Below are 22720 nucleotides of genomic sequence, written 5' to 3'. Positions count from 1 at the left end.
TCCGGGTTGCCAGTTAGCTTCCACTGAGCTGCAACGGCTGGGAGATAAAACAAGATCGTGAAAAAAAAGATTGTGTTCTATTATCGGTTATTATGGTCATATTTGCTTGATATCACACGGTAGAAATAAGCGGCTTGTCGCTCTGTCTTTTTAGGCTACACAGCTTGCTGTTGTGAGCATTTCTGTAGGTGTACAGAAAAGAAAACTGAATTTGAGCCCACTCTGGATCATAAAATTAATGTGATAACTCATCTTTCAGACGATGTAGGCCAAACTTTGTGCAAAATTCTATTTTTGAGTAAATCCGGGATGAAAGTGTGTATTTTTTTTTTCGCATTGGATAATGCAGGCGCACAGATTATACGTCAGCCTGTACACGATTCACCAGCCACTGATATTGGATCCGTCATCCGTCATTCAAACGTCTGAGACACACACACGGAGCTCGGTCTCGCCCCAAGCTTTGAATATCCCGCCCGCTCGATAACGACCAATCAAATTTGTTTTCCTTACTCGGGTAAACTCGTGTTGCAGCTCGTGACAACTCGGCGCGACAAACAGGACAAACGGCCATTTCTGTACACCTTTAACATACAGGACCCGGACCAAGAACCACCTTAATATTTAAGCATGGCACAGTAAACCTTCAGTGAGAGAAATCCCACCACCACTGCTCCTAGGCCTGGTTCTGAGGTCCGTCAGGTAGAGTCCTAAAGAAGCTGGCCGACTCATGTGAGCCAAAACTCATCCATGTGATCAGAGTCCAGATCTGACTGCAGGAGGATCCATCCATCCATAATGTGTGAACTGCTGAATTGGCATATTGTACTGGGGGTTGTTTAGAGTTAGGTGGTCTGTGATCAGGCCTCTGAAGAAATCTGTAGGGACACAACTCTGTTCAGAAAACCACTGATTTAACAGGAACAGGGAAAAACTAGAAAATTTCCTCTCGGGAAATTTTGAAAGGCCCACGGGGCTACTGCCGGTTTTCCCATCTCTGTCAACATGGGAATCAAACCCACGATCTTAAGGTCAAGACAGAGCTGATCAGACAGACACATGATCATCTTTCTATAAGCACTGATATGGAGGAGCTGTAACCACATTAGGTTACCTGTGTGTGTGTGTGTGTGTGTGTGTGTGTGTGTGTGTGTGTGTGTGTGTGTGTGTGTGTGTGTGTGTGTGTGTGTGTGTGTGTTTATCTTGTGTAATAGGGCCAGGACTCAATTAAAACAATTAATCTAATTAATTAGAGGCTTTGTAATTAATTAATCGCAATTAATTGCATTTTAATCGCATATCAATATTTGACCTGAGAACAGTGAGAAGCATTTTTTTCACATGGATTTTAGTATACCATTGAATGACTGAATAGCTTAAGCAACAAAACATTGTTTTTTTTTTCAAGGTGGTACTTAACCAAGACCAACATGCAAATTATCGATTAATTCATTAATCGATATTTGATACAGATTGAAATGGTCTTTCCTGCCAATACACTATGATGATTACTGTAGTATTTAACTAGGCTACATAAATCACAGTAGCATAAACTGATTTGTTGAACGGACCAGGTGATGGGCTGACTGGTCCTGTCTAACTTCTGTGTACTGGGTGCCATTGTGCAGGGTGTTAAGGCAGCCTTCCTCCACTGCAGTCCCTATGGTCCTGGACCCTCTGGCTGGTGGGGTGGGCTGCTTTCAGCTGGGGGGACTCTATCAGCTGCTCCCACGAGAGGCATTTGACGTATTTGACACCAACAAGGTTTAACTTTAAAACCAGATTAAATCATGGTTTAAGTTTAAATTCTGTTGCACGTTAACTGTGTTTAATCACATGAAGGTGTGTGTGTGTTTGTGTGTGTGTGTGTGTGTGTGTGACTGTAATCACATGAAGCTGGCTCTAGAGTCTGTGTGTGTGTGTGTGTGTGTGTGTGTGTGTGTGTGTGTGTGTGTGTGTGACTGACTTGACACATAGTTAGTTAGTAGCTGCATCCTGTGTCAGTCTGATTTAGCTGTGTCTGTGTTTATAAACATTTAAACGAGCGCCAGGTGGATTGTTTATGAAGTTAACGAGCCCCCGCAGGCTGAGACAGACAGAAACGTGGAGAAAAAGAGCCATTTTCTGCCTCTGCACCGGTCTCACATTTAGGCTTAGCATGACAAAACGGTAACTCCTATCAGAACAAAACACAGATCAACGTTGCTCTAAGGACTTACTGAAAATTTTGGTACGATTTGGTGTTTCTACAGTAAATATTTTGGCGACGCTGGCAGTTTTAAAACATCAGGCCGCTCTGCTTCTCTCAGAAAATATTTGTATTGGAGTCAATGAGGAGCAGAGACAGACGTGGCCGCACTTAGAGGCTCCGAGTTTAAATTCTGTAAGTCTCTCTGATATTTTGAGCAGATGATGAGATCGAGGATGAGCTCGTCTACAAACGTGGTGGAAATTATGTGTGTAGGGTGTAAATTGTGGCTGTTTGGAGTTTGGAAAGAGAAAAAATCTGGAGTTTTTCTGGCATCTCTCCCACTCTAACCGATGATGTCACGCACTCTGACACGAACATTCCGTGCAATACACACCCATTATAATCTCAGAATTTCTCCAAAAATTATCATGGTCATTGAACAGGGATTGATCAAAAACTATATGACCTATCAAAACGTGGAGTAATACGACAATACACAAGACTTGTGTCTACTGTTTAAAGTTTAAATGGAGTCTCTAGGTGAAAGTATGCCTGAGCAGTAGACATTTGTTAAACTCCAATGATTGGTCTTTTTCGCTCTTTTTTTCCCACCCGTCCCATTAACTTCAATGCAAAATTTTGCGCAGTTTTTCGCGACTTACGTCGCGAAAAATTCGTACACTGTTGAGAAAAGTAATAGCACACCGATCCCGATCAGGACGCACGTTTTGATATATAATTTGTCCAGTAGCGAATCGAAAAAGCGTCCGGAAGATGAAAAATAAGAAAAAATCCACACAATAACAGTAGTTTCATAGCTGTTGGGACCAGTGCCCGGTGCGATTGCCCGTGGCCCTAATAAAGACAAAGAACAACACAGAGTTTTTGTGAACAGTTGCTGCTGCTCTAAACTTCTCTTTGAACTTTAGTACAAGTTTGAAAAACTGGACGATTTTCTTCTCTTCATGTTTCTGCTCCACTGATCTGCTGCCCTTTACTGCGCCACATTTATCACTTTGAGTTTCTTCAGACTTTACACATTAACTCTTTCGCGACCACACTAATTCCTCAGCACATCCGCTCAGGACCACATGTTTTTGGCTATTTGTTTACCTTTTTCTCACGTCGAACCGAACTCTGTACATCACCTAGAAACAAACGGTCTTCATGTGGTTGAAGAGTGACTTTCCAACGTGCTTCTCGAAAAAACGGCGAGTTTTTCCGCCGTTTCGTTCGTGAGTACAAAGGAGAAGAAGAGAGCTGGGTTTCTCCAAAAACGGAGCTCCTGCTCTAGTTTCAGAGAAAAACGCACTTTTGTGTCAAATGACAATCGGCTCATTTTACCGGTTCTCTGCAGTGTGGCATGTCTCCCAAATCATTTCTACGGCTAAATAAATATATTTGTAGGCAAATCTGGGGGGTGTGGCAGCTTGGAGAGCAGCGGGGCGTGTCTCTGGCCGCAGCGCAGCAGCTCCGTGACACTGCTGTGTGACTGGCCGGTGATGAGTGCTCTGGGGGCGGGGGCGGCCGGTCACAGCACCCGCTGCGCAGCGCCGCTCCGCTGCACGGTGAAAACAGCAGTGATAACGGGCTTTCAGGTCCAAGTCTCCAAACCAGAAACCTTTTGTAACAGCACCGGAAAAACTCGCCAGATTTGTCATCGGTCGCTTTTGTCAAAAGTCACCAAGAGGGTTTGGAAAGTCGCCAGATTCAGTGAGAAAGTCGCAACACTGTAGCCGACAGCCGCACAGCGCTGCACGCTGTCCCAGAGCAGCATTCAAGGAGACCGATTACTCAAACAAAACCAAGATCACACAGTTTATAAAAAACATTATGTTTTGATTTTAGTTTAAAAAAGTTTTACATATCAGAGGACTACCATATTCACACACAGGGTACCTCAGAGTGTCTATTATTGTAATCTATAAAAAAACGGTTTTGACGAGTTTACTCGTCAATGTTCGCGAAAGAGTTACATAATCCACAAACAGGAACAAAACAGGGCTGCTACGTCACCCTGCTGAACATTCAGTTTGACAAAGCTCCGCCCACCCACATGGCTCAAAAACCAGGAAACAGTTGTACTTCAACTTCAGTCACAGAGACGCAGACTGAAGAAGAGACGATCAGATTCAGCTTCAGACCAAACTAACAACTTCCTGTGAGTGAGTCCAGCTACAACACTGCTGCTTCAACCTGCTGACACTCCACACTGAAGGTGAGTTTGACTAAAACCTGGACTCAGAGTCACAGTAAACTTCAGTCTAGTCAGTAGAGGAGGGAGGGCCATGACTGACTCCATTTCCTGTCTGCTGTGTTTTCAGCTTCGCTCACAGACTAAATGGCTTCCAGATTAGAGGAGGATCTCTGCTGTCCGGTCTGTACGGAGGTCTTCAGAAATCCTGTTGTTCTGTCCTGCAGCCACAGCTTCTGTAAAGACTGTCTGAAAAGCTGGTGGAGAGAGAAACAAGATCCACTGTGTCCAGTTTGTAAGACAAGATCTTCAAGAAACCAACCACCCTGTAACCTGGTGTTGAAGAACCTGTGTGAGAGCTTCTTACTAGAGAGAGAGCAGAGATCTTCAGAGGCTCTCTGCAGTCTGCACTCTGAGAAACTCAAACTCTTCTGTCTGGACCATCAGCAGCCAGTGTGTCTCATCTGCAGAGATTCAGAAACACACACCAACCACAGATTCAGACCCATCAATGAAGCTGCTTTGAAACCCAAGAAGGAACTTGAGGAAACCCTGGAGCCCTTAAAGAAGAAGTTAAAGGGTTTTGAAGAAGTTCAAGTGAAGTTTGGTCGAACAGCAAAACACATTAAGGTCCAGGCCCGACACACAGAGAGGCAGATTAAGGAGCAGTTTAAGAAGCTTCACCAGTTTCTAGTAGAGGAAGAGGAGGCCAGGATGGCTGCACTGAGGGAGGAAGAGGAGCAGAAGAGTCAGAGGATGAAGGAGAAGATGGAGGCTCTGAGCAGAGAGATAGCAGCTCTTTCACACACAGTCAGAGCCACAGAGGACGAGCTGAGAGCTGAAGACGTCTCATTCCTGCTCAACTACAAGGCTGCAGTGGAAAGAGTCCAGCAGCACCCCCTGCTGGAGGATCCACAGCTGGACTCAGGAGCTCTGATAGACCAGGCCAAACACTTGGGCAACCTGGCCTTCAACATCTGGAACAAGATGAAGGACATGGTCTCCTACAGTCCTGTGGTTCTGGACCCAAACACTGCTGATCCAAGACTCATCCTGTCTGGAGATCTGACCAGTGTGACAGGAGGGGACAAACAGAAGCTTCCTGACAATCCAGAGAGGTTTGATTATTACCCCTCTGTCCTGGGCTCTGAGGGTTTTAACTCAGGGACTCACAGCTGGGATGTCGAGGTTGGAGACAATACAGGGTGGGCACTGGGTGTGTTACCAGAGTCTGAGCAGAGGAAGGGAGACAAGATACTGTCTGGATTATGGGAGTTATGGTTCAGTGGAGGTAAATACAAAGCAGGTTCACCATCAGCTCCAGCCACTGTTCTCCCAGAGCAGAAGAAGTTCCAGAGGATCAGAGTGAATCTGGACTTCAACAGAGGAAAACTGTCGTTCTCTGATCTTGATACTAACACACACATACACACCTTCACACACACTTTCACTCAGAAGATGTTTCCATTCATTCTCATTTGTGATAAACTCCCAGTGAAGCTGTTACCAGTGAAGGTGTCAGTGACAGTGGAGCAGAGCAGTTAGAGATAAAGAGGATGATCATATTTATAATGTTGTTTATTTCTTAAAGGGAAAAGTCAGTGAATTGATCCTTTTAAACTGCACCTGTCCTCCTGCTGTCTCATTATTCTACTTTTCCTTTTTACTACTTTTAATCTGTAAAATATTTTCACTCTTTTTATCTCTCTGAGTCATTTCACATTACGTTTCTTATTATGACTTTTTGTGGAATGATGAGCTAAAAAAATATAAATGACTGAACATTTGATCAGGTGTTCATTGATCAATCTTTATTTTCAATTCTTCTCAAGATGATAAAATGTCAAACATGAAAAGTTGAAAAGTGTTTCTGGTTTAATGTAAAAAGTTTGTATATGAAATGATCTAAGATGTATCAACATGTCAGTTCATCACAAAAGCTGAATGTGCATTTGTTCCTGTCTTTATCAACTTAATTAAATGTTGTCTTGACTTGAATTCATATTCAGCTTCGTCTTTAACGTCTCCTGTATCTACATAACAATAAATGTTGTGGAGTAGTTTCAGTACAAGTTCCTCAAAACTTGCCTAGGAATGAATGTTCATATTTAGTATAAATGTATTTATTTTTCAAGTTGTAAATGAAGCACATCCTGCAAAAGGGTTAGCGTTGATAAATGCTGTGTTTCTGTTGTCATGGTGTCTTGAACTAACTCTACATCTCTCAGGTATCATGTCTTCACTGCAGGCCTGTGTTTGAAGTTCTCCACTAATGAATTAAGACTCTCTCAAATCAGATTTCAGATCATTACAGGTAAACAGTTCTCTGATGTTCCTCCATCACTGAATACACAACACGTCTTACATCTTAATCTAATTATGTAAAAAAAGAACACTTTGCAGTCTGAAATATTTCTGTCTATTAACGTAAATGTACTGAAAGTAGAAAAACTCAGTCTGACTGATTTCTACATTGTAATGATTAACTGGTTAATGTACAGTTCATTTTGAATTCTTATTCATTTAGAGATGTAACTTGTTGCACATTAATTAGTTATGTGGTCTTTTATTTACACATAAAAGCAAAATAAAGCTCCTAGTCAGTTCACAAGACAGAGTCATGTTTTCATTCATCAAGAATTAAAGTCAGAGGTTCGAAGACGATCACATACCGTCGTATTTCCGACCATAAACAGCGATTCAGCTGCGTTATTCGCATGACTCGCCACGAAACCGAAAGTACGGAAATGCTGGTCCGCCACCACTAATAATAACAAAATAACGATAGAGACAAAACGATATATTTATCGAAAATGAGCCCATTAACAAGTGTGGGTAACGTAGATTCATCCACATTAACATGAGACTTTTTAATAACCAAATAGAAACTCCTCATTGTCCCTTTAAGTATAAGTATTTAAAAACTGACTAAATCATCTTAGTTCTTTCCATCAGTGAGTTAAAGGCCTTCGTCCCCTACAAAGCTACGTTTGTTTTCATAGGTGTTTTGACAGCGCAGCACGTGGTCAACAGGTAACAGCAACAACTTAACATACAGGACCCGGACCATGTACAAAGAAGTGTACATTCCCACAGATGGCGGTCTGTGTGTAGGATTTACATACTGTTGAGAAGTATACGATAACATACTATAAAGTGGAACTTAATATTTAAGCATGGCACAGTAAACCTTCAGTGAGAGAAATCCCACCACCACTGCTCCTAGGCCTGGTTCTGAGGTCCGTCAGGTAGAGTCTTAAAGAAGCTGGCCGACTCCTGTGAGCCAAAACTCATCCATGTGATCAGAGTCCAGATCTGACTGCAGGAGGATCCATCCATCCATAATGTGTGAACTGCTGAATTGGCATATTGTACTGGGGGTTATTTAGAGTTAGGTGGTCTGTGAACAGGCCTCTGAAGAAATCTGTAGGGAAACATCTCTGTTCAGAAAACCACTGATTTAACAGGAACAGGGAAAAATAAAGACAAAGAACAACACAGAGTTTTTGTGAACAGTCGCTGCTGCTCTAAACTTCTCTTTGAACTTTAGTACAAGTTTGAAAAACTGGACTATTTTCTTCTCTTCATGTTTCTGCTCCACTGATCTGCTGCGTCTTACTGCACCACATGTATCACTTTGAGTTTCTTCAGACTTTAGACATTAAATAATCCACAAACAGAAACTGAACTGAGCTGCTGCGTCACCCTGCTGAACATTCAGTTTGACAAAGCTCCGCCCCCTCACATGACTCAAAAACCAGGAAACTGCTGCATTTCTTCTTCAGTCACAGAGTTGCAGACTGAAGAAGAGACGATCAGATTCAGCTTCAGACCAAACTAACAACTTCCTAAGAGTGAGTCTGTTATGATTAGATGTTATTACATGTTTGACCGCTAGGCGGCAGTACTGGTTAGTAGTCAGCTTACCGTACCATATTAGAGGGTAGAGCAAGACTGCATGGAGCCTCATGTATGTTGTTGAGAACGTGGGACATTAAACTAAGTTACTTGCTATCAACACGGCCTCATCCTTGGAACACGAACATGACATGGTACCAGGAGTAAACTCGAATGGGCGACATGGATTTAAAACCACCGGAAAGTTTGAAACTAACGGGGAATGTCGACGAGAACTGGCGCACCTTCAAACAGCGGTTTCACCTTTATGTTGCTGCTACGGGACTCGAGGAAAAGCCGGAGGCAAGAAAGGTAGCGCTGCTGCTAACGATAGCAGGGCCACAGGCCATAGAAGTATTTAACACGTTCGTGTTTGACAGTCCTGAAGATAATGAAAAGTTGGATGTAGTGCTTAGCAAGTTTGATGCTCACTGTTCTCCGAAGAAGAACGAGACGTACGAGAGGTACGTGTTTCAGTCTCGTACACAGCGCCAGCATGAGCCCTTCGATAGCTTCCTGACGGACTTGCGGCTAAAGGCGCAGTCCTGCAACTTCGGAACGCTGACGGACTCCATGGTCCGGGACCAGATCGTATACGGCGTGGAGGATAAAAAGGTCAGAGAGAGGCTACTACGGGAGATGGAGCTGACGCTGGCAGGAGCCATTAAGATCTGCCAGGCCAGTGAGCTGTCCCAAAGGCACGTGAGGACGTTCAGCGAGATGTCTGCAGTCGCCTCGGCGCAGAGCGACAGCGCGGCAGCGGTTGGAGCAGTGTTGTATCAGCGGAGACGGCGCACACAGACCCGGCCTGCACAGCAGGAGGACGGGATGATAAACTGCAAGCGCTGCGGCTCACAGCACAAGCCTAGACAGTGTCCAGCGTTTGGTAAGCAATGCTCCACTTGCCTCAGAGTGTCTATTATTGTAATCTATAAAAAAACGGTTTTGACGAGTTTACTCGTCAATGTTCGCGAAAGAGTTACATAATCCACAAACAGGAACAAAACAGGGCTGCTACGTCACCCTGCTGAACATTCAGTTTGACAAAGCTCCGCCCACCCACATGGCTCAAAAACCAGGAAACAGTTGTACTTCAACTTCAGTCACAGAGACGCAGACTGAAGAAGAGACGATCAGATTCAGCTTCAGACCAAACTAACAACTCCCTGTGAGTGAGTCCAGCTACAACACTGCTGCTTCAACCTGCTGACACTCCACACTGAAGGTGAGTTTGACTAAAACCTGGACTCAGAGTCACAGTAAACTTCAGTCTAGTCAGTAGAGGAGGGAGGGCCATGACTGACTCCATTTCCTGTCTGCTGTGTTTTCAGCTTCGCTCACAGACTAAATGGCTTCCAGATTAGAGGAGGATCTCTGCTGTCCGGTCTGTACGGAGGTCTTCAGAAATCCTGTTGTTCTGTCCTGCAGCCACAGCTTCTGTAAAGACTGTCTGAAAAGCTGGTGGAGAGAGAAACAAGATCCACTGTGTCCAGTTTGTAAGACAAGATCTTCAAGAAACCAACCACCCTGTAACCTGGTGTTGAAGAACCTGTGTGAGAGCTTCTTACTAGAGAGAGAGCAGAGATCTTCAGAGGCTCTCTGCAGTCTGCACTCTGAGAAACTCAAACTCTTCTGTCTGGACCATCAGCAGCCAGTGTGTCTCATCTGCAGAGATTCAGAAACACACACCAACCACAGATTCAGACCCATCAATGAAGCTGCTTTGAAACCCAAGAAGGAACTTGAGGAAACCCTGGAGCCCTTAAAGAAGAAGTTAAAGGGTTTTGAAGAAGTTCAAGTGAAGTTTGGTCGAACAGCAAAACACATTAAGGTCCAGGCCCGACACACAGAGAGGCAGATTAAGGAGCAGTTTAAGAAGCTTCACCAGTTTCTAGTAGAGGAAGAGGAGGCCAGGATGGCTGCACTGAGGGAGGAAGAGGAGCAGAAGAGTCAGAGGATGAAGGAGAAGATGGAGGCTCTGAGCAGAGAGATAGCAGCTCTTTCACACACAGTCAGAGCCACAGAGGACGAGCTGAGAGCTGAAGACGTCTCATTCCTTTAGACTTTAGACATTAAATAATCCACAAACAGAAACTGAACTGAGCTGCTGCGTCACCCTGCTGAACATTCAGTTTGACAAAGCTCCGCCCCCTCACATGACTCAAAAACCAGGAAACTGCTGCATTTCTTCTTCAGTCACAGAGTTGCAGACTGAAGAAGAGACGATCAGATTCAGCTTCAGACCAAACTAACAACTTCCTAAGAGTGAGTCTGTTATGATTAGATGTTATTACATGTTTGACCGCTAGGCGGCAGTACTGGTTAGTAGTCAGCTTACCGTACCATATTAGAGGGTAGAGCAAGACTGCATGGAGCCTCATGTATGTTGTTGAGAACGTGGGACATTAAACTAAGTTACTTGCTATCAACACGGCCTCATCCTTGGAACACGAACATGACATGGTACCAGGAGTAAACTCGAATGGGCGACATGGATTTAAAACCACCGGAAAGTTTGAAACTAACGGGGAATGTCGACGAGAACTGGCGCACCTTCAAACAGCGGTTTCACCTTTATGTTGCTGCTACGGGACTCGAGGAAAAGCCGGAGGCAAGAAAGGTAGCGCTGCTGCTAACGATAGCAGGGCCACAGGCCATAGAAGTATTTAACACGTTCGTGTTTGACAGTCCTGAAGATAATGAAAAGTTGGATGTAGTGCTTAGCAAGTTTGATGCTCACTGTTCTCCGAAGAAGAACGAGACGTACGAGAGGTACGTGTTTCAGTCTCGTACACAGCGCCAGCATGAGCCCTTCGATAGCTTCCTGACGGACTTGCGGCTAAAGGCGCAGTCCTGCAACTTCGGAACGCTGACGGACTCCATGGTCCGGGACCAGATCGTATACGGCGTGGAGGATAAAAAGGTCAGAGAGAGGCTACTACGGGAGATGGAGCTGACGCTGGCAGGAGCCATTAAGATCTGCCAGGCCAGTGAGCTGTCCCAAAGGCACGTGAGGACGTTCAGCGAGATGTCTGCAGTCGCCTCGGCGCAGAGCGACAGCGCGGCAGCGGTTGGAGCAGTGTTGTATCAGCGGAGACGGCGCACACAGACCCGGCCTGCACAGCAGGAGGACGGGATGATAAACTGCAAGCGCTGCGGCTCACAGCACAAGCCTAGACAGTGTCCAGCGTTTGGTAAGCAATGCTCCACTTGCCAAGGCAAGAATCATTTTGCTAAACAATGCTTCTCCAAACGGAAAGAGTGGAAGAAAGAAAAAACTGTAAACGTAATAGACGAGCCTGATCTAAGTGACACGTTCTTTGTTGGAATGGTGAATTGTGAAAGTGAACAAATAAATAAACCAGACAATGTAAATGATGTCACTACAGAAGATAAGTGGATAGCTCCTCTAATGATAAATGGGACTGTAGTCACCATGAGATTGGACACTGGTGCGAAAGCAAATCTCATAAGCATGTGTGATGTGAAGGCAATGAAAAATAAGCCACAAATAAAAAGAAAAGAATCTGGACTGAAAGACTACAATGGGCGGCCAATCAAATGTTTGGGCACATGCAGGTTGAGTGTCACAGTTAAAGACCCACTCCCGTGAAAATCGTGTTTTTTGAGCTTTTCACATGTTCCTGTGGCATTTTTCTTGTGTTAGAGCACATATCAGCAGAAAAGGAAGTGCAAAATTGCATTTCTGAGTTTTTCTGCCTTCAAACTGCTGTGAACCAATGGCAGACGCAAACTGGCAGTTTCAGGGAGACTGGAGTTGAGGGTGTCACAGCTCCAGGGGAGGGCACTAGTGCTACAAGCTCCCGCCCCGCTCTGCATCTGGCTCAGAGGTGAACGGCTTGCCAGCTCGGTGTAGCTGTCAAGGTATAACAGGTATAGCTCACCTGGTAGAGCAGCTTGCACTGTGTGCAAGGACTATGTTCCAGTCTGGGATCAAATCCCAGTGTGGAGTTTTACGCTAAACGCGCTGAATCTGTAATTGTACAATGTCCAGCTGTCAGCAAGCGGGGGGTGGGGTGCGAGGAGGTGGCTGGGCGGGTGCAGAGCAGCGCAGTCTCCGCCCACCCTCCAGAGGTGCATTGCTAATGTGCATGGCTAATGAGCTGCTTTTAAAATGGCCGAAAAGGGTCGCGGGAGTGGGACTTTAAAGGAAAAGTGCACCACCTATCCTTCTTTGTTGTGAATGAGGGACGTGAATCACTTCTTGGTGACAGAGCCTGTGAAGAACTGGGGCTTGTGGAAAGAGTGTATCAACTGATATATATACTCCAGGTAAACACCTAGTCCTTGCTGATGCCCTATCCAGAGCAACTACAGGCGACAGTGTGAGTGCAACAGACGAGGACATACAGTGTCACGTGAACATGGTGTCGGCTACACTGCCTGTGTCTGACACAAAGTCAAGACAAATAGCGGAGGCTACAGCAAAGGATGCTGAGCTACAGCATGTCATGAAGAACATGGATGAGGGATGGCCAGCTGGTTCGTGTCCACAATTTTACCATGTCAGAGGTGAGCTTAGTACTGTGGATGGTCTGCTGTTGAAAAAGGGCAGGATTGTTATTCCACGGGCTTTGAGAATGGACATGTTGCACAGGATACATGAAGGCCATCTCGGCATCGAAAAGTGCAAAAGGAGGGCGAGAGACACGGTTTTCTGGCCGGGACTGAACAAAGACATTGAAACACTTGTAAGTAAATGTGAAACATGCCAGAAACACAGGAACAAGCAGAGCAAAGAGCCTATGGTGGTAGCTGAGGTGCCAACAGCACCATGGCACAAAGTAGGAATGGACTTGTTTCATCTCAGAGGTAAAGACTATTTAGTGGTAATGGATTACTACTCAAACTTCCCTGAGATGGCGCTACTAACAAGCTCAACATCAACTTGTGTCATATCACATGCTAAATCTATCTTCGCCAGGCATGGCATCCCACACACCGTGGTGAGCGACAATGGCCCCTGCTTCAGCAGCAAAGAATGGCAGAAGTTTGCAGAGCAATATGATTTCAAGCATGTGACGTCAAGCCCACACTATGCTCAGTCAAACGGGCAAGCTGAAAAAGGAGTTCACATTCTCAAGCAACTCCTAAAGAAAGCAGCTGACAGTGACTCAGATCCGTATCTGGCTTTATTGAGCTACAGAGCATCACCTCTTCAGTGCGGCCTATCACCAGCTGAACTGCTGATGAAGAGGAAGCTAAGAACAACTTTGCCGAGTCATCAAAACGACAAATTAAAGCAAAAGAATCACTCAAAGATTGAACATAAGCTACGACAACAGAAAATGATGCAAAAGTCATTCTATGACAGAACAACCAAGCATCTCCCTCCACTGACTACCAACGACACAGTCAGGATTGAGGATGCTGATGGATGGAGTACAAAAACAACTGTCCTGCAAGAAGTTGCTCCACGATCGTACACGGTGAAAACTGATGATGGACAAATCCTCAGACGCAATTGTCGCAGTCTATTAAAGACTCCTCAAGGGACTGTTGGTGAGCTCAGTGTAACCTGTGGTGAATCTCAGGTAACTCCCACACCTGCTATGGACTGTAACACTGACTCTCACACACCTACTCCAAGCGAACCTGAGTTAAGAAGGTCCACAAGAGAAATCAGAAAGCCTGATAGACTGAACTTATGAACAAAGACAATTCAATATACAGGTTAAACATGTTGAACAAAATGTATATTGATTGATGTTGTGAATGTGTTCTAAATGGTCTAGCTTGGGCTTAGATATGAGTTATGCAATCTGATATAAACTGTTTATACTGCTTATGTGTTGCAGAGTTATGCTGAATGTGAAATGGTTGAAATAACTGACACAGCTACTGTGATAATTCATGTTAATGCATTTTACCTTAGAAAAGGGGGGATGTTATGATTAGATGTTATTACATGTTTGACCGCTAGGCGGCAGTACTGGTTAGTAGTCAGCTTACCGTACCATATTAGAGGGTAGAGCAAGACTGCATGGAGCCTCATGTATGTTGTTGAGAACGTGGGACATTAAACTAAGTTACTTGCTATCAACACGGCCTCATCCTTGGAACACGAACATGACAGAGTCCAGCTACAACACTGCTGCTTCAACCTGCTGACACTCCACACTGAAGGTGAGTTTGACTAAAACCTGGACTCAGAGTCACAGTAAACTAAAGTCTAGTCAGTAGAGGAGGGAGGGCCATGACTGACTCTACTTCATGTCTGCTGTGTTTTCAGCTTCACTCACAGACCAAATGGCTTCCAGATTAGAGGAGGATCTCTGCTGTCCGGTCTGTACGGAGGTCTTCAGAAATCCTGTTGTTCTGTCCTGCAGCCACAGCTTCTGTAAAGACTGTCTGAAGAGCTGGTGGAGAGAGAAACAAGATCCACTGTGTCCAGTTTGTAAGAGAAGATGGTCAAGGTTAGAACCACCTATTAACCTGGTGTTGAAGAACCTGTGTGAGAGCTTCTTACTAGAGAGGGAGCAGAGATCTTCAGAGGCTCTCTGCAGTCTGCACTCTGAGAAACTCAAACTCTTCTGTCTGGACCATCAGCAGCCAGTGTGTCTCATCTGCAGAGATTCAAAAAAACACACCAACCACAGATTCAGACCCATCGATGAAGCTGCTTCAGACCTCAAGAGGGAACTTGAGGAAACTCTGAAGCCCTTAAAGAAGAAGTTAAAGGGTTTTGAAGAAGTTCAAGTGAAGTTTGGTCAAACAGCAGAACACATTAAGGTCCAGGCCCGACACACAGAGAGGCAGATTAAGGAGCAGTTTAAGAAGCTTCACCAGTTTCTAGTAGAGGAAGAGGAGGCCAGGATGGCTGCACTGAGGGAGGAAGAGGAGCAGAAGAGTCAGAGGATGAAGGAGAAGATGGAGGCTCTGAGCAGAGAGATAGCAGCTCTTTCACACACAGTCAGAGCCACAGAGGACAAGCTGAGAGCTGAAGACGTCTCATTCCTGCTCAACTACAAGGCTGCAGTGGAAAGAGTCCAGCAGCGCCCCCTGCTGGAGGATCCACAGCTGGACTCAGGAGCTCTGATAGACCAGGCCAAACACCTGGGCAACCTGGCCTTCAACATCTGGAACAAGATGAAGAACATGGTCTCCTACAGTCCTGTGGTTCTGGACCCAAACACTGCTAATCTAGAACTCATCCTGTCTGAACATCTGACCAGTCTGAGACGAGAAGTCAAACAGCAGCTTCCTGACAATCCAGAGAGGATTGATCTTTACCCCTCTGTCCTGGGCTCTGAGGGTTTTAACTCAGGGACTCACAGCTGGGATGTTGAGGTTGGAGACAGTACAGACTGGTCACTGGGTGTGTTACCAGAGTCTGTGCAGAGGAAGGGAGCGGAGGTAGAGTCTGGATTATGGGAGTTATGGTTCACTGGAGGTAAATACAAAGCATTATCACCATCAGGTCCAGTCATTGTTCTCCCAGTGAAGAAGAAGATCCAGAGGATCAGAGTGAATCTGGACTTGAACAGAGGAAAACTGTCGTTCTCTGATCCTGATACTAACAAACACATACACACCTTCAAACACACTTTCACTCAGAAGATGTTTCCACTCATTAACAATGTTGATAAACTCCCAGTGAAGCTGTTACCAGTGAAGGTGTCAGTGACAGTGGAGCAGAGCAGTTAAAGATGAAGAGGATGATCATATTTATAATGTTGTTTATTTCTTAAAGGGAAAAGTCAGTGAATTGAACCTGTTAAATTGCACCTGTCCTCCTGCTGCCTCATTATTACACATCTCCTTCTTTTTTTTTTTTACTACTTTTCATGTGTAAAATATTTTCACTTTTTTTTTTAATCTTTTGAGTTATTTCACAGTACGTTCGTTATTATGACTTTGTGTGGAGTGATGAGTTAAAAAATGATAAATGACTGAACATTTGATCATCGATCAATCTTTATGTTCAGTTTTTCTCCAGATGATAAAATGTCAAACATGAAAATTATTCTTGTTTAATTACATATGTGAAATGAAAAGTTTGTATCTGTTCATATGAAACGATCTAAAATGTATCAACGTGTCAGTTCATCACAAAAGCTGAATGTACGTTCGTTCCTATTTTTCATCAACATTAGAAAATGTTGTCTTGACTTGGAATTATAATAAATACTGTTAAGTAGTTTCAGTACAAGTTCCTCAAAACTAATCTGGAATGAATGTTCATATTTAGTATAAATTTATTTCCTTCAAGTTGTAACTGAAGCACATCCTGCAAAAGTTTAATAAAAGCTGTGTTTATGTCGTCACGGTGTCTTGAACTAACTCCACCTCTCTCAGGTATCAGTTCTTCACAGAAGTTCTCCACTAATGAATTGAGACTCTCTCAGATCAGATTAGACTCTTGACGTGGTTCTGAGTTCCAGCCCAGACTGGATCTTTAATTTTATTTACAGGTAAACAGTTCTCTGATGTTCCTCCATCACTGGATACACAACACTTCTTATATCCAACAACTCCACAACGATCTGGTGGACAAGTTGTGACCTTCACATTCACCACGCTAGGAAATAATCATGTAACATTACGAGACAGAGTTGTTTTAGAGGGAAATGCAGCCAGAGCATAAAGCACTGCTAGTAGGAGCTGGTGAGAAACGATATTTCGTTTCAGCCGATGTATCTTGTACATTTGTGTGAAATGACAATAAAGTGTCTGAAGTCTGAAGTCTGAACTACATTCCAGACACGGCTGCTGGGCGGAGGGATTTCAAAAGCTGCAAGTAGTTCAGAGTATTTGCTTCATGTTTCATAATGTTACATAATTATACATGATTATTTCATAGCGTGGTGAATGTGCAGGCCAAAATTGTAGAAATTCATTGATGTGAAAAATAAGAAATTTACTCTTACTCTTACTTTTACTTAAAGCAGAAGTAAGTGATATATTTGTGTTAATATAAGTCTTAAATAGTTCTATCTTCCGACAGCAATCACTTACATAGAGTGTTTGGACCGAAACACGGGTCTCTCAGTCACTCTGCTCTGCTCTGAGCCGAGGAGAAAACATTTATCGTATCCTACAGTTTTTATCCAATGAGGAGAGAGAACGGCATGAAGGGCTGTGTGTGCAGCCAAGGGACGCCGTGAATGTGGTGACGTAGGGACGAGGACTGTTATGGTGCGTTCAAGGAAACTCGTAACTCGTGTTTTTCCGACCTGTGAAGTCGTACCAGTTCGATCTGGTACGAGTTCACCGGTCGGAAGTTACGAGTGGCCGTTATAGTGACTTTCACAGGTAAAACAGGTCGGAAAAACACGAGTGGGTTGCCTGGAACGCTACAAAGTCGTAAGTTGTGACTTGAAGCTGTAATTTACGGTTTCAAAAGCCTACCTGGAATGCAGCATTAGCCAAAACGACCGGATCGCTTACTTCTGCTTTAAAGTAAATTTAAAAGCATGTACTTTTGGATACTTAAGTACCTTTTAAAGCAAACAAAAACAAACAGCAGTTACAGTGAAAAACTACAAACAAGTTAAAAAACGCTCATTTATTGAACCGAACAACGGAGGATCCACTCCGCGTCTTGTGGGGCGCAGGGCCGAGTCGGCTATTTTAAGTGTGTTCACCACAGAGGTTCCAGAAATGAGTGTGTGTGTGTGTGTCTTAGAAATTCATTGACTAGAACAGAAGAAAACAAATGTGTAGTATTTACATAATATTTCTCCACATTTTAAATGGCCACTATATATCTCACTCTGTTCATTCATATTTATGATATGTACAATATTATATAGTATTTTTATTTTTTTATTTTATTTTTTACATTTTATGCCTTGTATGTTGACTTGGACATGGACCAGGTTGATTACGAGTTAAATATACAAACAACGGAGCTGGGAAGTTATTCAAAATCATTAATTTGCAAATATAATTCAACTTTTATAGGGGAAATGTTTTGCTCTCAGTCTTTAAAGGGATAGTTCAACATTTTTGGCAAATTCTCCTATCACCATTAAGGGGCGTTCACACCGGAAGCGATAGACGCGAATGGAGCGGCAACTCTACATTGAAAATCAATGTAAATGGCGCGATGACACGCGATTCAGGCGGAGGCGGCGCGAATGGAGCGTCTGGAGCGATGAGACGCGGCGCGAATGAAGCGGCGCGTCTGAAGCGGCACGAATAAAGTTGAAAATATTGAACTTTTCAGGCGGCATCGCGCCGTGACATCCAATCAGCGACGAGTTCAAGCCGACGACGTCACTTCTCTGTACGGTTGTTTACACTCAGAACAACATGAAGGAGAAGCTAATTGTATTTGAGCTGTGTGTGGGCACCGCTGCCGTCTTCTACACAGAGTGGACAAAAAAAACAACAACAACACACACACACACACACACACACACACCTACACACACACACACACAGTGAACCCAGACACGACGGCGGGTGGTTTTCCGGTGTTTCTGAGACTTGTACAGCAGTAGTACAGTGCAGCAACGGTGGTGATATCAGCCACGATCGACGTGGAAAGAGAGCAGGTTGAGATCACCGGTTTTCAAATGAATGGGCGGAGCGTCTAGCGCGAATGACGTGATGGACGCGAATGATCCAAAATGACCAAACGGCGCGATGGAAGCGTCTGGCGCGATTATATTCGCGTCTATCGCGTCCGGTGTGAACGCCGCTTTACACAACCAATACACATTCTAAAGATGTAAAAAAGAACACTTTGCAGTCTGAAGTATTTCTGTCCCACAGCTTTGAAGGCATCGTGTCTCTTTAACTCTAACATATCATCCCATTTCCTTCATAAAAGATGCAACCCAGCTACTTCTATAGAAGAGGGAAAGAGAAGTAGGGGCAGAGTGAGGATGAGTTTGTGGACAGTGAGGAGGACAAAAGTGTCGATGTGAAGCTGGATGAGAGCAGGGGCAGTTCAGAGTAGTAGCCAGGCACAGATAGAGAACCAGAGGAAGCAGAGAGGAGGTAGATCGCTCATCCTCAGGGGCGTGTGCATGTTTGTGTGAATGCGTGTAGGAGTATGTCTGTGTAAGTTAGTTGTGAGGAGACAAAAACTAAAACTAGGCTATATATAAATGTAAATAAAATGGAAAATAAAACAACTGAATGAAATAAAATGAATAATACTGAATGTGTAGCCGATGTTCATATCTGGCCCTCTGCGTTGTGTTTCTCACGGCCTGTCCTATGGGGTTCATCGTCGCCTAATCGCTTTGCCAAGAGGTTGACAACCGCTTGGCAAGTTGGTTAGCACGTCCTTTATGGGTGAGTGAGTGCACATCCGTTACAATGCTTATACTTCAGTTTTGTTACAGGTTATTATTATACAAAGTAGGCCTATAAGATGGATTTGTTTAGTCTTGTTTTTAATCAAATTAGTTTTTTTTTTTTAATAGAAAATATTGATTGTATGGTACTTTCCACAATTGCATATTGTTCCATATGGCAACAATTTATCAACGACGACGACGATATTTTAAGAAAATGTTTGTTATTTAAGACATTTTGAGTTAAAAACATGCAAAACCTTTTTTATCATGTTGAAGTAATATATTCAATGCAATAGAGGGCTGATATAAAAGATAATTTAGTCTTTATACCAAGGGAGTAGGTTTGATTTTGATATTGGTGGGGACACAAAAGTGCTCCAAGGCAGCACTCCTGAAAGTTGATGGGGGTTTTTGGGGGTTTTTTTTGCATTTGCATTTGCTATCATGATTTCACGTTATGTAGAGCTGATCAACCAAACAAGCAAACAATCGTAATCAGAAGGAAAAAAAATCAGTAATTGACATGTTTATATATAGATTAGAGACACAACAATAGAGTTTGATGGTACAGTTATAGCCTGAGAAGAAAAGGCTTTTGCTTTCACACAATTATTACGTGTAATTTATTCCCCCAAAATATGGATGTATAAAATCACAAGAGCATCTGGAATCTGAGGTTTTGTTGTACTTTCCCCACAAATATTGTTTATCTTGGTTTTTTAAACAGTTGCTCCCTTCCACACATAGAATAAATGAAAATAATAAGTAAAAATATAAATTACTTTAAAAAGTGTATCTCTTTAGCATTAAATATTACACACACAAAGATCTTCACACCCAGGTATAGAAACTTCTTGACCACAATTATGTCAAGTTTCAAAGCTGTCAGAGCATGAGTTTATGTCTTAACTCCCATACATGAGTTTATAAGACTTCACTCCCACACACAGACAAGACACAGCATGACAAGGAAATGTGTACAGTAGAGAACCATGGCATTTTTATACCACCCTTCCTTTTTTTATTTATCTCATCTGGACTGAGCTGTTTGACCTTCAGTCATTTTTCAAAGCTCCGCCCCCTCACATAACTCACCAGAGACAAAGATACAGTTCCCGGAGAAGCAGACTGAAGAAGAGACGATCAGATTCAGCTTCGGACCAAACTAACAACTTCCTGTGAGTGAGTCCAGCTACAACACTGCTGCTTCAACCTGCTGACACTCCACACACTGAAGGTGAGTTACAGTAAGTTTGACTAAAACCTAGACTCAGAGTCACAGTAAACTAAAGTCTAGTCAGTAGAGGAGGGAGGGGAGCCATGACTGACTCCATTTTCTGGCTGCTGTGTTTTCAGCTTCGCTCACAGACTAAATGGCTTCCAGATCAGAGGAGGATCTCTGCTGTCCGGTCTGTAAGGAGGTCTTCAGAGATCCTGTTGTTCTGTCCTGCAGCCACAGCTTCTGTAAAGACTGTCTGCAGAGCTGGTGGAGAGTGAAACAAGATCCACTGTGTCCAGTTTGTAAGACAAGATGTTCAAGAAAGAAACCACCCTGTAACCTGGTGTTGAAGAACCTGTGTGAGAGCTTCTTACTAGAGAGGGAGCAGAGATCTGCAGAGGCTCTCTGCAGTCTGCACTCTGAGAAACTCAAACTCTTCTGTCTGGACCATCAGCAGCCAGTGTGTCTCATCTGCAGAGATTCAGAAACACACACCAACCACAGATTCAGACCCATCAATGAAGCTGCTTTGAAACTCAAGAAGGAACTTGAGGAAACTCTGGAGCCCTTAAAGAAGAAGTTAAAGGGTTTTGAAGAAGTTCAAGTGAAGTTTGATCAGACAGCAGAATACATTAAGGTCCAGGCCCGACACACAGAGAGGCAGATTAAGGAGCAGTTTAAGAAGCTTCACCAGTTTCTAGAAGAGGAAGAGGAGGCCAGGGTGGCTGCACTGAGGGAGGAAGAGGAGCAGAAGAGTCAGAGGATGAAGGAGAAGATGGAGGCTCTGAGCAGAGAGATAGCAGCTCTTTCACACACAGTCAGAGCCACAGAGGACGAGCTGAGAGCTGAAGACGTCTCATTCCTGCACAACTACAAGGCTGCAGTGGAAAGAGTCCAGCAGCACCCCCTGCTGGAGGATCCACAGCTGGACTCAGGAGCTCTGATAGACCAGGCCAAACACCTGGGCAACCTGACCTTCAACATCTGGAACAAGATGAAGGACATGGTCTCCTACAGTCCTGTGGTTCTGGACCCAAACACTGCTGGTCCATATTTCATCCTGTCTGGAGATCTGACCAGTCTGAGACTAGGAGGAGACAAACAGCAGCTTCCTGACAATCCAGAGAGGTTTGATTATATCTGCTCTGTCCTGGGCTCTGAGGGTTTTAACTCAGGGACTCACAGCTGGGATGTTGAGGTTGGAGACAATACACGGTGGATACTGGGTGTGTTAACAGAGTCTGTGATGAGGAAGGGAAACAAGATACTGTCTGGATTATGGGTGTTACGGTTCTGTGAAGGTAAATACAAAGTATATTCACCATCAACTCCAGTCACTGATCTCCCAGAGCAGAAGAAGCTCCAGAGGATCAGAGTGAATCTGGACTTCAACAGAGGAAAACTGTCGTTCTCTGATCCTGATACTAACACACACATACACACCTTCACACACACTTTAACTCAGAAGATGTTTCCATTCATTGCCACTGGTAGAAACGTCCCATTGAAGCTGTTACCAGTGAAGGTGTCAGTGACAGTGGAGCAGAGCAGTTAGAGATAAAGAGGATTATCATATTTATAATGTTGTTTATTTTTTAAAGGGAAAAGTCAGTGAATTGATCCTGTTAAACTGCACCTGTCCTCCTGCTGCCTCATTATTACACATCTCCTTTTTTACTACTTTTAATCTGTAAAATATTTTCACTCTTTTTTTTAATCTTTTGAGTCATTTCACATTACGTTTGTTATTATGACTTCATGTGGAGTGATGAGTTAAAAAATTATAAATTACTGAACATTTGATTTTGATCATTGATCAATCTTTATGTTCAATTCTTCTCCAGATGATAAATTGTCAAATATGAAAAGTTGAAGTGTTTCTTGTTTAATTACATATGTGAAAAGTTTGTAACTGTTCATATGAAATGATCTAAAATGTATCA

The 22720-nt window shown here is 43.7% G+C and overlaps 3 protein-coding genes across 3 annotated transcripts; all 3 read left to right on the top strand.

Moving 5' to 3' along the window:
- The first annotated feature begins 4297 nt into the window (after nucleotides 1–4297).
- LOC146977926 (nuclear factor 7, ovary-like) lies at nucleotides 4298–5934 on the top strand. Its single transcript, XM_085790702.1, has 2 exons — nucleotides 4298–4409; nucleotides 4516–5934. The coding sequence occupies exon 2, from the start codon at nucleotides 4533–4535 to the stop codon at nucleotides 5928–5930; it is 1398 nt and encodes a 465-aa protein (XP_085646828.1). The 5' UTR covers nucleotides 4298–4409; nucleotides 4516–4532; the 3' UTR covers nucleotides 5931–5934.
- Nucleotides 5935–14552: 8618 nt separating this feature from the next.
- On the top strand, nucleotides 14553–15950 carry LOC146977925 (nuclear factor 7, ovary-like). Its single transcript, XM_085790703.1, has one exon. It carries the CDS (start codon nucleotides 14553–14555, stop codon nucleotides 15948–15950), a length of 1398 nt encoding a protein of 465 aa, XP_085646829.1.
- Nucleotides 15951–20705: 4755 nt separating this feature from the next.
- On the top strand, nucleotides 20706–22332 carry LOC146977924 (nuclear factor 7, ovary-like). The gene is made up of 2 exons (XM_085790700.1): nucleotides 20706–20795; nucleotides 20915–22332. The coding sequence occupies exon 2, from the start codon at nucleotides 20932–20934 to the stop codon at nucleotides 22330–22332; it is 1401 nt and encodes a 466-aa protein (XP_085646826.1). The 5' UTR covers nucleotides 20706–20795; nucleotides 20915–20931.
- Nucleotides 22333–22720: the final 388 nt, after the last annotated feature.

The sequence above is a fragment of the Trachurus japonicus genome, chromosome 11 (genome assembly GCF_045865225.1).
Source record: "Trachurus japonicus isolate A0001 chromosome 11, Traja_1.0".
Lineage (NCBI taxonomy): Eukaryota > Metazoa > Chordata > Actinopteri > Carangiformes > Carangidae > Trachurus > Trachurus japonicus.
This window is presented reverse-complemented; position numbering and strand designations above follow the sequence as displayed.